The sequence below is a fragment of the Polypterus senegalus genome, chromosome 15 (assembly GCF_016835505.1).
Source record: "Polypterus senegalus isolate Bchr_013 chromosome 15, ASM1683550v1, whole genome shotgun sequence".
In the NCBI taxonomy this organism is placed as follows: domain Eukaryota; kingdom Metazoa; phylum Chordata; class Cladistia; order Polypteriformes; family Polypteridae; genus Polypterus; species Polypterus senegalus.
The window spans coordinates 125,994,462-126,010,282 of NC_053168.1; the positions used below are offsets into that span (position 1 = coordinate 125,994,462).

At 45.0% G+C, this 15,821-nt stretch overlaps 1 protein-coding gene across 1 annotated transcript in view; it reads left to right on the top strand.

Annotated features, from left to right (window-relative positions):
* The window catches only part of pkhd1l1.1 (PKHD1 like 1, tandem duplicate 1), a 149,528-nt gene that overhangs the window by 25,985 nt on the left and 107,722 nt on the right, over positions 1-15,821 (top strand). Inside the window, exons 14-27 of the mRNA XM_039736590.1 lie at positions 960-1,051; positions 1,348-1,507; positions 1,721-1,856; positions 2,581-2,724; positions 3,762-3,916; positions 4,098-4,211; positions 6,205-6,357; positions 7,008-7,135; positions 9,553-9,716; positions 11,242-11,411; positions 13,424-13,571; positions 13,891-14,045; positions 15,093-15,215; positions 15,353-15,458. Of these exons, the coding sequence (XP_039592524.1) occupies positions 960-1,051; positions 1,348-1,507; positions 1,721-1,856; positions 2,581-2,724; positions 3,762-3,916; positions 4,098-4,211; positions 6,205-6,357; positions 7,008-7,135; positions 9,553-9,716; positions 11,242-11,411; positions 13,424-13,571; positions 13,891-14,045; positions 15,093-15,215; positions 15,353-15,458 (1,948 nt within the window). The remainder of the gene's footprint in view (positions 1-959; positions 1,052-1,347; positions 1,508-1,720; positions 1,857-2,580; positions 2,725-3,761; positions 3,917-4,097; positions 4,212-6,204; positions 6,358-7,007; positions 7,136-9,552; positions 9,717-11,241; positions 11,412-13,423; positions 13,572-13,890; positions 14,046-15,092; positions 15,216-15,352; positions 15,459-15,821) is intronic.

The window sequence follows — 15,821 nt, forward strand, 5'->3', positions numbered from 1 at the left end:
AACTACACACTACCAAAGCAAAATGGCTGATTGCTCGTCGACCCTCCCCTTATAAAGGCCATAGTGCTTCGTGAACGAGTCGTTCTTTATGAACAAGTCCTTTTGGTGAATCATATGAGCCGCCACATAAGCAGGAACGCATCGATTCAGTGGAGTGCTAAAGCGCATGCGTGTCCTTCCTACGTGTCGGCGCCTTTCGTTTCGCCATCTCATGAATGAGTCGCGTCTCATTTGACTCACAAGCAAGTCAGTCTGACGATTCTCGTTCATTTGATTCGCCAACAAATCAATTCTGGTAGCATCGGGCATAAGGGTGGCAACCAACTTGGAACCAAAGGTGGAAGGGCGCGAGTAGTAAAGCAAACCTGCATGTGCTTAGGTGGAGAACTCAGATCACTAGAAGACCCCAGGAGAACGTGCAAACTGGAGCCAGGATTCAAACCCAGTCTCTCAGGGCTGGGAGGCTGTGGGACTAACTTCCGTGCCAGCCTTTAATTTGATAAGTCCGTTTTGGCACTGCCATTCCCCTATTACGTCAGGAGGCACCTGTCGTGTCTGGGGAGTGAATTGAGATGCCCGCTTTCTGCTGTGGCCACTCACTTGTCCTTTTAGAGTCACTAATCAATTCAACCCACACACACACACACAATCTTCAGAATGGTGAGGAAATCCCCCACATTAAAAACTGAGGTGGACCCCCAGGGAGAGCATGCAAACTGGACCCAGAAAGAGACCAGACTGGATGCTGGAGCTGACGGGCACCACTGCGAACTGCTGCACTAGCCTGCCATCTGGGGCTCAGCTCCATTTTCTCTTTATAAGAGGCCAGTCTGTATGGCGGGCATGACGCTTATGAATGTTCCACTGGTGTTTGTCAGGGGGTCAGCGCTCTGACAGTCTGAATGGAAACGGAGCAAAATTCGGATTTGGTTTCATTAACTGCTCTTTTATTAATGCAGGTGAAGATCGCTTACCTGACCTCGACGAGCGGAAGCTTTTTCAACGACCCAAAACAAGCATCCCAGTTGATGCATCTTGAGGAAGACCAGGAGTAAGTTGAATTTTCATTCCTTTATTGCACTGAAGTATGTGACTCTGCCGACACTGTGACCCCTGCACTGTCCGACAGCGACAATCGACTGTGCTGCTGGATTCTGTCCTCCATCTAAGTCTGAAAATGCTATGCTGTACACCGCCCTCTAGTGGCTCCCTGGGAAGAAATCGGATTCTCTGCGATACCCTCGGGTTTCATCAGCCTGTCGCTCGCTTGGAATCTCTTTGCTGGACCTGTAGAGCAGTCAATGAAAGTATTAACACACCTTTTATACTTTCTGTTTATTTTTTTAGGTACTATATTGAAATATTATTCCAGCAATATAGCAGTAAAGCATTTGTCGACTTAGCAGTTTATCAGAAGAATACGTCCTTTACTGCACTGCAGACTCCTAATGCCATCAGTGAAGTTCAGGTCATCAACACGCAGAGCATCGTTTTAAATGAGAAACAGGTGTGGTGTTCACTTGTATGAATGACGATTAGCATAAGAAGTATTTATTTATTAAACAGCACGGCTCATGAATTTATCAGATGATACCAGAATAGATAGATATGAAAGGCACTATATAATATATAGATAGATATGAGTTGAAGGGCATGAATTATCAAACAAGTTGAATTTCATATTGACACTTTCATTTTTTTTTTCTTCTTCTTCTTTCAGGAAATTTGTTTCGAGAACTGGACATCAGAGACTCCAGTGAAAGAAGTTCAACAGATTGTGGTTAACAGCAGCTGTTTCAGCCTGGGCTACTGTGCTTATCTGCAGTACACCCTGATATATAACAATGAAAAAACAGGTAAGACACAAACAGGGCAGCATTAGGCCCCGCCCATGCTGCACCTACAACCACACCCACTACACTGCCGGCCAGTTGCCGCTGATTTCTTGCCACACCCACCAGCTCCATTTTGTTTCTGGCCACACCTTCCACGTGCACTTTGACTTCTGCCTTTCCTGTTTCATAACCACACCCACCAGTCCACTCTGGCCACACCTCTTATTTTCAGCTGCATGCCAACTGCTTTAACCCATTAGTCACATTGAAGTTTTTAGTTTGCTGTTGCTCTCTTTATTGAGCCTCCATACCTTCCTTCCCCTTCGGCTCAGTCGCTGAGTCTTTCGTGTGTTTAATTTCACTGCCTCTTCTTGACTCCACATTCTTGTTTTGTGTGTGTGTGTTTTGTTTCTTTTGTTATATTTTTGACACTGCTCTGCTCAGTGATTTTTGCATTCCGCTCATTAAAATTTCGATCCTGATGCTTGCATTTTTTGCCTATATGCTCACCTTTTAGCATTTTTTCATTTATGTTTTTAATGATGAACTATTAGGCTTTTATTCATTTTGATCAAGTTGAATACATTTTCAAGAATCCAATTCGAAAATTGATCTGATCGTTTTCCTATGATGTGGATGAATTATGTATTTGGTTTTAAAGTTTTATTGAAGTAATACATTGTGTACACTTTTGTTCTCTCTGTCTGTCTGTCTGTCTGTCTGCTGACTTTTTCTCATTTTTCAGCCCCCATCCCGGTTGACGCCTCAAGTGATGTCATTCAGAAGGCTTTAAATGCCTTTGACTCAATCAAGCCAGACAACGTCGTGGTGACAAAGACGGAGAGTGCCAGCGGGTCTGTGTACACCGTGACATTTGATTCTACTCGAGGTAAATGCCACCGTTAAAGAGCACCTGGATGAGTGTCTGTAGCTGTTGGTCAGCGAAATGAGCTCGATGGACTGAATGGTCTCCACCTGTTTGTCTGACGTCACTGAACTCTTTGTGGTTAGCACGTTTTGGTTTTGTCATTCTGGGTAAGTGAGTGTAGACTGATGGTCACAAATGGCAAATGGATCCATTTAAAATAAAATCTACGTCATAATGAAGAGTGCTCCACTGTAATGAAATATACGACCTGTCAGAAGACCTTTGCCATCCTGCACTGTCGCTTTACAGGGCCTCCTCGGTTCAGGCCTGGTTCTTATTTGCAGCTGCCACCTGATGTGCCTTCCTATTATCAGCTGATGTCGTACTTCTGGGTTTCCTCCCACAGTCCAAAGACACGCTGGTCAGGTGAACTGGCGTTGCCAATGTGGCCCTATTGTGTGTGTGTGTTTGCCCTGCGATGGGCTGGTGCCCGGTCTGCTGATAGTTTCTATTGCAGATAAGGTAAGGCACTGGAGGAGTCTAAAGAATTGTTGGGGGGCCAACTGGATCACCCTGTTCAATCTGATACCGGCAACCATTTAAAGAAAAAAAGGCACTCAATGGATCAGAAGAACACAAATAGACAGACAATCGTCACCTTGGGTTGGCTTTCTAAGTCAATACGGCCCAGAAGAGCGGGTCTGTCTTTGGGGAGCTCCATTGTACAGGCAGCTCACGTCCAACTGAGACGTCTCCTTCCAGAGACATCTGGTTTGTAGAGGACTCTAAGTGGAAAGGATGGGGACATTTGCCCCACTGGACATCTTCTCAGTGCTCTGGATGAGAAAGGAGACAATGGCTACCACCCTTGTCGTTAGAATAATATATATATTGCATACAGTATCTCTGGCAGGCTCTGAAGGTGATCCTCTGACACTCATACGTGACGTTGGCTAGGATAGGCCCCAGCTGCCCCGTGACCCTGCCCTGGATAAGCAGGCTGAGAAGGTGGATGGGTAGATGATTGTAACTTTAGTTTACTTTCTTTGTGCTTACAGGCGATTTCAATGTCCTCCAGTATGACACGGGTGGAAGTAACATCAGCATCAGCATCTCTGAAATAACCCAAGGCAAGCCCGCCCTGGACACGTTCACCTTGATGTGGGATGGGGTGACGTCCAGTCCCCTTTCAGCCAATGCAACGGCCGGCCAGGTCTGAGGATGTTTTAATTCTGTCAGTATATTTTATCACATGTACTTGGATACAAACTATAAATAAGCCATTTTTCTAAATGTTATGCTCTACTTTTATGAATTCAAACATTCAAATCCTGGTACAACATTTGAGACGCCAGTTGGGTATAAATAATGTTAAATGTTGCGCTCCTTTATAGGTCAATGGCGAGCTGTGGGGTCTGCTCAGTGCCAAATGTCCAAGCAGCATAAACGGCTACACTGAAGGTCCACAAGTGAAGTACTTCAGGGACTATGAGAAGGCCGCTGAGATGGTAAGTAGCAGAAGCTTCTCAAAGCCACTTCATCCAGTTCTGGGCAGGAAACAGCACTGGTGCCACACGCACATGTTTGTCATCCGTGTAACTGTGTGCCTTTTGTGTCTTTTTTTTTTAATGCATTTCCTGTTTTGATACAATCCGACTCGCATCTTGCTTTTGTTGTTTATGCGACACTCTTTGATGGTATCATGTCACTGTGGTCTTCATGCAGGTGATGTCATGGACATGACGATGTTGAAATGTGATGGTCAAGGCCTGTATTATCCCTCGATCAATACACAACTCTCGAGCACAATCAGTTTCTAATTCAAGTAGGCCCTAGTGCTGCATGTTGGTTTTTGGTTTTTCAACATTTCCAGTCTCACCACCACAGAGTCCTCAGGCAACCAAAGTGACTTTGGCTCCCCTCACCTGAAGCATTCGACGCTGCCTCCTAGTGGGCGGGAGGGTCCATTCGGGTGAGGTGTTCCTCAAAGTGTTCCTTCCACCACTCGACAGTTTCCCCAGAAGAGGTCCCTGCTTAACACACCTTCCCCTCATCAGGCGTCGAACCATTTGGCTGAACAGCCTCCAGGCCATCCAATAGACAGCGAGATCGACGAGCGGATTGGAATGTCGGCAGCTATTCTGCAGGCGCTGCACCAGTCCGTGCTGGTGAAGTGGGAGCTGCGTCTGAAGACAAAACTCTTGGCTTACTGGTCGATCTCCAGTCATGAGCTGTGGGTAATGACCAAAACACAAGTGATCACAAGTTCATGCAGCAGAAGTGAGGTTTCCTCACGGACTGGCTGGGTGGACACTCTGTGATACAGCGTGAGAAACTAAACAATTCAGGAGACCCTCATAGTAGAGTCACTGTTTGTCTGGATCGAGAGTAGTCAGTTCAGATGGGTGGGCAGAGACCCCGCATCAGACCCAGGACATGCTCGAGGGATTCTGTCTCTTGGCTGGCTTAGGGAAAACTGGGAATTTGCAAAAAAGAACTCTAGCTGGGGACAGGGAAGTCCGGTCTGACCTGCTTGGCCTACTGCTGCCACGGTCCCAGCTAGGCAAAGCATTTGAGAAGATGACAATAGAGATTGTTTTGCTCTGATGGACACCATCATATGCTTTCCCCAAATCTAAAAAATATGAATAAACTGGGTCTTCATCCTCTCATGCACCCTCCTGTAGCTGTGCCAGGGAGAAGAACTGGTCTACTGTTTCATCCATCCATCCAGCAATCCATTTTCCAACCCGCTGAATCCAAACACTTGGTCACAGGGTTCTGCTGGATCCAATCCCAGCCAACACAGGGTGCAAGGCAGAAACCAATCCCAGGCAGGGCGCCAACCCACCGCAGGGCACACACACACACACACACACACACTAAGGGCCAGTTTAGAAGGTCTACTGTTTCGCAGCCAACAATCCAAATTGTTCCTCCTCTGTCTTTGGCAACACAATCAAATGGAGTCTTCCCTCCAGTAACCCATGCCTTAACTGGGAGGCTGAGGAGTGCGACCCATCTGCTGTTAGAGCACACCCTTTAGTCATGTCTTTAGGAGAAAAATGGAGATCTTGGGAGGAGGAGACGTCATGTAGGCGTGAGAAGAGTGTGTAGAAACTGTACAGAGCTTGTGTCTGTGATTGAACCCTGGACTCTGGACCTGGGGGGCAGCAGGACTAAATATCGTGCAAAGAGCCACAGACCCATGGGACAAAGGACCAAGTCGTGTGTGGTGGAGAGCAGAACTTTAGGAACCTTCAAATCTAAACTCAGGAATCTCGGTGAATAGGATGATCGGCCTCTTCTCATCACAATTGGGGTTCGGCTGACAGTACCTTTCTTTACGGCCCAGTGCTTTGTCCTCTTAGCCATGCAATTTCAATTCTTAATGCCTGCATTTCAGAATGTTATCATTGTCACTCTGCATTGTGTCAGGGACCCAATCAGATTTGAGACACGACTCACAGAGTGTGGTGTTAATTCAAATTGTCTTTCTAGCCAACAGGAAACCAGAGGGGGAGACGGGTGTTCAACACGGAGGCTTTCTGTGGATCTTACAGTCTTATGACCCCCCACATACTGTTTGATTCCAACGACGTGAGAAGCTCAGGACTGCCATATGGCAACGTTTCACTTCTCACTTACAACACGGTGAGCTTTCTCAAGGCGCTTCTATGAGATTCGTCGTCTGCAGCCGTGGCAAATGTTGGGCAGCTGGTGTATGGCTGAGCTGGGATGAGATTCCAGTTCTAGTCTGTGCTGCCAAAAAACTCACCTGAGCTCCAGACCGGTCAGGAATGCGGTAAAGAAGGACGTGAAGCCTGCGGAGAGCCAGGTTGATGTGACCATCAGTATTAAAGTACTTGAACAGACTGTGATTAGTTGCGTATTCCTCTCTTTTCTGTTCTCTTGTGGGAGTCTGGAACAAACTACGTGGGGAGACGTGGGGTTCAAGCAGAAACCTTGACATCCTTTAAGACTGAACAGGATGGGCTGTTGGGACGGCTGAGCTAGCAGCTAAACAAACCAGTGACAAATGGACGAATGGTCTCCTCTCTTTTGTCAGATTGCTTCGGTTCTTATATTAAATGATTTCAAGTTCAATGTTTACATTTGTAATCATACTCCGAATAGTGACAGCAATGCAGCACTAACAAAAGATCATTCAAAACAGAACAGACTGCACCAATATTTGTGTAATTCCAGACTCCTACATGAAAAGCAGACGTATCAGGAATGCAGTATTGACTGAGACATTAACGGGAATAAGCAGGCTAAAGTTGTACTTTTTATTTCTTTAGCTTTGCTTTGCGTACCGAGGATTCATCAGCAATACCATTGGCGTGACGTTCTCCTACGTCCAGACAGGCGCCAACTCCCCAAGTACCTCGAATGGCCTGTTGGTGGTCGACATTACTCAGGGGGCTGAGTGAGTATTAGCGACATTAATCTTTTACTTCATGAAAACAGTGGGTGCTTCTGCTTCATGGGTCCGGCATCCTCATTTCAAATCCCATGCTCTGTTATTATCTTTGTGAAATTCCTAACCTTCTTCTGTGTCTCAGTGGGTTGTCCCCCAGTACCGCCAAACATATCCAGATAAAGTTAATTGGCATTTCCATGTTGGCCCTAATTTTCATCTCCTCGTGACCCCAAAGATACTTAACTAGACTTGAGAGTACAGACGTGTGTGAGAACTGGGACGTCACTGAGACCCGCGTCTTAGCTGGCACCCAAAGGTGTGAGGATTACCTGCCTCAGCGTGTGTTCGCAAATTACGTCAAGTGAGCTCAGCAAATGGACAGATGGAGATTATGGGAAAACATCAAGAGCAGTCAAAATGAGATTTGATTATTGCCCATTCAAACCAGTTTTTGTATTTTGCTTGTAATTTTGCTTCCCTTTCTTAAGGTTTTATATTAATATTTGGTATATTAGTCTTGCATCCATCTAAATTCAGCTATTGGTTTACTTTATTTGCGTGAATTGTATGTTAAAAACGAAATAGAGTATATTGAATATTGTAACTCGGGCCCGCCAACAGTGATACACGATAATAACACAACACCGTGACATGTAGAAGCAACATTGATACTTAACGGGAACGCAATGCTGTCACGTGTAATAACAACAGAGACGTAAGATAGCAACACGTGTGCAGCATTGCAGTGGTGAAGCCACAACACGAATGCATGATAGCAATGCAATAAGAGGGACGCATGACAGTAACACAGCGATGTGACACCTGGTGACAACAGTGATACATAATGGCGGAGTAATGACATCACATGTAGCATCAATAGAAACGCTCACATTGCACTTAGTGATAACAGTGACGCGTGAGCGTCTGTCACAAAGGCAGACCACAGACATCAAAAGGTTTGGGGCAGCCACCCGTATATTGTGCCTTGGCTGCCAATGGGTTGAATTGGTTGTGACGTTCACAGGTTTCAGTCCAACACGGAACTGATTGTAAAATGAAGAGACGGCGGCTTCAAAGCCCGAGGCAGGAAGTGACGTCATCGCTGGTGCCGGGCCCTGGCGAGATTTCCCGTGGATGGTCTGCAGAAGATTGAGAAAGCAGCTCGCCACCCCCTGGTCTGGTGCGGTAGTACTATTCTTAAGGCCTTTCAGCTGTCTCCCAATCGCACATGTTTGACACATCACACATTACTTGATGCTTGGGGGCAACACAATGACGTCACAGGTAGCGGCAACAGTGATATATAATGGCAACGTAATGACGTCACACGTAGCATCAATAGAAGCACTAGCATTGCACTTAGTGATGTCATTGTGATTCTCTCACGTGTCACTGTTATCACACATAATGACAACACAGATGCTTGATAGCAATGCAATGACATCACAGGTAGCGGCAACAGAGATGCACGATGGCAATGCAGTGATGTCACAACAGAAAAGCATGATAGCAACAAGACGATATGACACGTAGTGACAACATTGATACATAATAGCAATGCAATGATGTCACACGTAGCAACAAAAGAGACTCATGATAGCAACACGATGACGTCACATGTAGCGGCAAAAGAAATACATGTGACATCATTGCCATGCTATCATGTAGCAACAGCAGAAATTCATGATAGCGTTACAGTAATGCTGCAAGTAGCAAAAAGTGACCCATGACAGCAACACCACGATGTGACATCTAGTGACAACAGTGATACATAATAGCAATGTAATGACACCACATGGAGCAGCAACAGAAACACGTGATAGCAATGCAATAACGTGGCATGTAGTGATACGAGTGACACATGATAGTAACACAATGACAACAACAGAGACTTATGACAGGAACAAGAACAGAGCGAGTGAAATGTTGGCATTAGTAGGCATGACAGTACTGCGATGGCATTGTAATAAAGATCAAGGTCATTAATGTTCCTCCCCTGTCCCCAGAGATGTGTATTTTAGTTTCACAGTCCCCAGTGCCTGCGTCCTGTCCAGAGTGGGTTTCCACTTGCCACCCCTGTACCTCTGGTAGGCTCCTTCTCCTTGTGACCCTAAACTTGAGATTAGAGGAAGGCATGAGAACTGGCGGGACTGGCACCTCAAGGTGTGGGGATTGTGAAATTGAATTAGGTGATCTTACTTCCCAAAAGGTTCAATGGAGGTTATGAGAAAACAGCAAGAGCAGCTAAAGTTCTATTGGACTGTCAAGTCTGTTTCAATTCTCCAATCGTGTTTCCCATTGTTAGTGTGTAACTTTATATTTTCTGTCTGTAATTAGCTATACGCTGACGTCATGTGCATGACTTTGGCCTAGAGATTGTTTCCCGTTCTTTTTTTAAAAGTGTCTGTTTTCACCTTTCCCAGGTGGCAGTACACCTGCATTGACCTTCGGCAGCTTTTGCAGGCCTCATATCCTGGATCTTTTTATTCGCTCCAACAAATTACTCTTTCCCAGAGCGCTCCAAACCAGGATTTCTTCATCGACACGGTCTACTGGGGAAGTGGACCTTCATCATTCAGTCCACCAGGTAAGAGAGCACAGCCCGTTAGAACCTTGTGCTAATCTCACAGCTCCTCAATGTGTGGATTGAATCAAATTTATGAGTTACGTGGGTGTGCATCATTAAGCATCGAACCCCGCCATATTCTAGACTTGTAGGCTAAGCAGCGTTTTATAAGCCATCAAAACTATAAATTGCTAATTTGATCTCGTATTTACATGACCGGAATAATAAGCAAAAGAGACGGCAAATGACCTCCTCCAAAAAATGGTAAAATAATCAGTCAGGCTGAACGGGAGTGCTAGGTTGATATCGTGGACAGAGAGGCAAAAATCGTGAAACTGAAAATATCAAAACATCGCACCACCTATGTGACCAACGTGGGAAACGCGGTGTGATTACGCCCATGAATTCAGAAAACGGGCACCAATCAGAACCCAAATAGACCTGAGAAAAGCAATCCTCCAAAGCAGCCAGGGGCTTGGTGTGACTACAGCCCACCTTGGGCAAGAGGTCAGGTGAAGTCATTATTGCCAGAGGATCTCGCCTGAATTGCTCATGTCGCTGTTCACGTCTTTGTAAGGATTACAGAGCAGTTTACCGTCTATGAAAAGCCCATAAAAAGCAACTCCATAGTCCTGCCTGTCATTTGCTGTGAAAATGGTATTTTTTTCTCTTGAAATTTAAATGTTATCGCTGAAAGAATGGAGGCAGGAGAACTTTGTGTAACCCTCAGCGACGCGATTCCCACCAAGGTGGTCAAATGAACGAGTTTGTGGACAAAGGAATTGCCAACACAGAATACTCACCAGTGTACTCGTACAACCCGCTTGAGTCTTTCAGATCTGAACCAGTCCAGCTGGTATCTTATTTTAATCAGTAAATAATTCATTATTTTATGAATTCTTACCAACACTTTTCTCTGTTTTTTCTTGATTCGTGGAGGAGCAACAGTTATGTAAATACAACACGTACGACTGCTATACGGTGACTGCATTGCATAACCGTAGAAGGCACGTCACCCTTTGTCACTTTTCCAGACATATCTTATCCCATACAAATCCATGTTAAAAATTCCCAACATTGTGTGGGAATTAAGAGACAAAGCTCATCGTCCAAACTGAAAACTAAGTGCTTCGACTAACTAATGGTCATTGCCATCATCAACCTGCTAAATCCAGTTCAGGATCAGTTCAGAATTCAAAGGTCCATCCCAGCAGCACAGGGCCCAAGGCAGGACACGGCACTAGCTACTCTGTTGGCCACTTGAGCAAGGCCCCTAACCTGAAAATTGATCCAGGGGTTCTGTACCATGGCTGACTTTTTGGGATTGCACTCCCAGATTGGATCGACTTTTGTTTTTGACCTCGGCTTGCTTTCCGATTTTGTGGTTCTCCCTGTCCTTACATAAATTATTGCACTGTTGCCGTGTGAGGCGGTACAGATAATCAATGTCGCATATCTAATTCCTCTGAAAACACCTGAGATCTACTGCCTGTTAATAATGAATTAACAATGAATTCTCTGTGATGCATTTATTTGATTTTTTTAGATTTGCTTTTGAGGAGAAATGCTGCTTTGGCAGAACGAGGGGTCTTTGTGCAGAACATCGATGTGGTGAAGAGCCAAGAAGCGGGGACTTCCAATAACTGCTACACAATCTCAATCACCCCCTACAACTGCGGATGTGATTTTCCATTGTTGGGTATCGCCTTCGCACAGGTTAGTTATTGTAAAATGAATCACCATATGAGGAAGTTTTAAAATTCAGAAAGAAATTAGTCAGAGACAAAAGATACTGAGAAACCAAAACCAAAAAGCCAAAAGTCAAAAAGCAAGAAAAGATCTGATAGCCCAGGAAGAATTAAACACAAACTAGCGCCAGAAAAACTTTGTGAACTGAATCCGGAATCTTGGACAGCAGGAAGTCCAAGTCACCAACCTTTCATACTGTGATGACATCACGGGTCATGACCTCTGGGTTGTCACACGGTAGCAATCAGATGTCGTTGCAAGCAACAAGATGCTTTCCAGGGTCCAAAATGGTGGCTCTCCCAAGAGTCAAAACAGAGGCATGGAAAAGCAATAATACAAAAATACTGAACCAAATATTGAAAATGACAAACAAAATAACAAAATGTGCCGGTTGGGTGGTTTTTGTTCATTTTTTTGTGGGTTACCTTCATCTTATACACAACATAAGGGACGTATACACACATTATGTGGTTTTAGTACTCAAGAATCCCAAACGTTTCATTCATTTCCGCTGTTATAATTAAATACAGTGTATGGCCACTCTGCGGTGGGTTGGCACCCTGCCCAGGATTGGTTCCTGCTTTGTGCCCTGTGTTAGCTGGGATTGGCTCCAGCAGACCCCCGTGACCCTATTCGGATTCAGCGGGTTAGAAAATGGATGGATGGATGTATGGCCACTAAAATTCTGTATTGCAGACCCCGATACCGTGTTATAATGTTTAACTTCCTTCCAACAGAGATGGCCAAATGGCTGCGTCACAGCAACAAATGAAGTCCCCCCATGCCCAGCTGGTCTTGAACATCCTGATTCAATTATGTACAATTAGAGGGACAGACTACGATCTAATCAATCAGAAGGGTGTTTCAAATGGCACCACATTCCACTTTCTATATTTTGGAATTTTTGTTTGTAAAGCTTGTCACCAGTAGGGGGCGTCACCAAGTCCCCAAACCCAAGACACACAAGACCCAACACAACTCCGGCTCAATGAATGGATTTTTAATCCAACCAGCTGCAATGATATGATAGACACAGACAACCACAAAGCCAAAGCTGTCTCTTGTCTCCTTCTCTCCTCCATTGAGTTTTTCCCCCACTACCGCCCAACTCTGACTCGCCTGGATGAGGTTGAGCGGCTCCTTGTATCTTTGACCCAGAATTGCTTCCTATGGGCAGTGCCCTGGCACTGAAAGTACTCCTGGGTCTAACGGAATTACCAAGTAGGAGGGATCACACATCCCTGCAACACCCCCTGGTGGCACCCACTGAACCTGAAAAGGTTTGCTTCTCTGTCAAACTCCATTCCCCAACATGCTTTGCAGGTGTCCACAGCGGTGGTGTCACCCAAGGAGTCTGGCATCCACTGTGTCAGGATAGCAAAGTAGACCCGCCAGGTTGTCTTCCCCCCCATCCTTCCATCCTACTGGCCTCCCAGCAGGAGTCAAATCCCATCCAGACTGGGACACCCGCACATGTGTGCAGTTTATCACAAGAACTCTTGGTGATGTGATTCGGATACACAGTAGAGTTCGTTACCTTGTAGATATTTCATAACCAAAGTTTTGTTCTAGTTGTTCCTGATATGTGAGTACTGTTTGGAGGCTTATTTCGACATGTAAGGGAATAAAAGTAACATTCAAAGTGCATGATTTAGTAAAAATGTTACTGAATTTTACAACGTATTCTACTGTAACATATGTGTACAACAAAGCTAATTCTGTAAAAGCCTGGCCTTTATTTTGAGAGGTAGGACATGAATAGTGAGTGAAGTACGATGAAGTTCTAGCCAGTTAATTGAAAACAGCAGAAACGGACAACAGCGAGGCTGAGTTTAAAGGGTCAATGGAAATGGACCTACTTGACCGTTATGAAGTGTCTCCATTTAATTTAAATCCCTTGAAGAGCAACACCTTTTTCTTTTGATTTGCAAATTGTACATGTGTGAAAACTCGCTGCCACCACTTGTGCCGTTTGGCAGGTTCTTTCTGGAGATGGTGAGACGACTGCCACCTACGGAGGGTCCAACTGGGACGTTGAGGCGACTGTGAGAGTAACGAGACTTCAGCCTGCATCTCCACCAGTCGGCGGCGCATTTGACCTGAGCATCTATGGACAAGTGGTCAATGGTAACTGAGAACAAACACATAAGAAACTTGACAAACGAGAAGAGACCCTTCAGTCTATGAAACTCGTCTCTTTAAATAATAGCTAAGCTGTGCCAATGCCTCATCCAGAGCCCCCTTAAAGGTGGTCGGGTGTTCTGCCTCAACACCACGACTGGGCACTTTGTTTCAGATCCCTTCGACTCTTTGTATAAAGAAGTTCTTCCTGGCTTGGCTACAATGTTAGAATTATGTTTTTCCCTGTAAATTTCATAAATCTTAGCCAACTAAAAGAAAATATATCCTATTAAGTCAACATGCACATTTCTGTTTTCCCGTGTAGGTATCCCTGTGAATAGTTCAGCTCTGGACCTGCAGTATGCTTTAGAAAGCATTCCACAAATGGGGCAACTGGGGGTTTCCAGGAGTGGAGATTGTCGCGGCTACTCGTGGACAGTGACGTGGCTGAGTGTGCCAGGGGACCAGCCGCCCTTTGAGGTAATTGGACAGTTACAATGTAGCGTGACCAGGGCCTGGTTTCTTCACTAGACTGATGAGTAAAAGACCCATCAGCTGCAAGTGTATGGTGCCCATTTCTGTGCAGTCATCAAACGTCAAGCATGTTGCTGCATATCATGTATCAGTAGTGACTTGCTGCTCATCACACATCACTCGTCACTACTGGGTAGTCGCTCATCACACATCACTCGTCACTACTGGGTAGTCGCTCATCACACATCACTCGTCACTACTGGGTAGTCGCTCATCACACATTGGACCACCTGACACACTATGTGCTCATCATGAATCGCTACTCCCTTTTAGCTCATCACTCCCGACTCATTACTTCCTGCTCACTCATCATTCTTCACTACTCACTTGTCATTCATCACACATCACTCCTCACTTCTTATAGCCTGCAATAATCCAATGGACTGAGTCCATATGTTTTAATCTACATTTCACATGCTTCAAAAGACTGAAAATAAAAAGTCATATGCGACGCCTGGTGAGCGGTAAATGAGTGGCGATGGGTGATACGTGATGGGCCAGAAGTAAGTTGTGAGGAATGACGAACAAAGAGTGAGTAGTGAGGAATGACGAGCGAGTAGTAAGGCCAACCATCAAAAGAGTCAGGTAGAGGCATGGAAAAATAAAAAAATAAAAAATCTATAAAAATATTGCATTTCTGAGATATTCAACAAAATAACAAAATGTGTGCTTGTGTGTGTGAGTAGCAAGTGAGTGGTGATGTGCGATGAGTGATGTGTGGCGACTGATATGAGACATGGAGTAGCACTGGAGTCTGATTGGAGATATGAGAAATAATGATGATGTACTAAAATGAACAAGTGGACTCAGCAACCGATGAATAACACAATGCTGCTACAGCGCAGTTAATAATATTAACAGGAGTAGCACAAAAATGTCACTTGACAGGACACAAACACTTGTATGTTCTCAATGTCTCAACTGTTCTGTCCCTTTGCATGTCAGCATTCAGATGTTTCTATTTGTTTCTCCTCCTATGGTTTGCTCATAAAGATCGACAGCTCATCAGTCACCGGGGTCAATGCGTCCGTTACAGCGTATACTCTAACAGATGGCGGGGCAATGAGGCAGCACATCTTCGGAGACGCCTTACGTGTGCCCAGCACTGAGCCTCAGGTATGTTTAGCGGGAGTGGATAACCGCGGTAAATATTACCGGATTGTGTAAAAATATCTTAATGAAGACTGCATTTCAACGTGCTAACATATAAATATTCCTAACGTGCCATCCTTTATCCCAATTCTTACTTCCAGGTTCAAGTTTATATCAATGATATCATGTCACTGTGCTCAGGAAACTGCACCTATCAGTGGGACCCGATGAAAACACCAGTTGTTTCAGCAATAACTCCAACCAATGGTGAGTGCTTTGGACTCGTCTCTCATAACACGTGCCCACCACCTCAAACCCGGAGAAAAACAGGTGGCAACAGCTGGGCACCTCTACATTGAGCCAGTGTGTGAGTGTCCCCAGCGGGGGCTGGCGTCCTAATTGGGTAGGCCATTTTGAAAATGGCTGGATGGATTTGTTTTTATTGAAGAACATGATTGCCATGATTTAGGGGGACATTTTGTCATTTCCTTAATTATTTTCCATCATGTAGCACAACATCTGACATCATGGTGCTGTCTGCTTACACTTCACATGTTTACTTATGTCAGAACTTCAGCTGTATTACCTCGGCTTTTGGCTCATATTTTTCATTCTGATTCGACGTTGCTG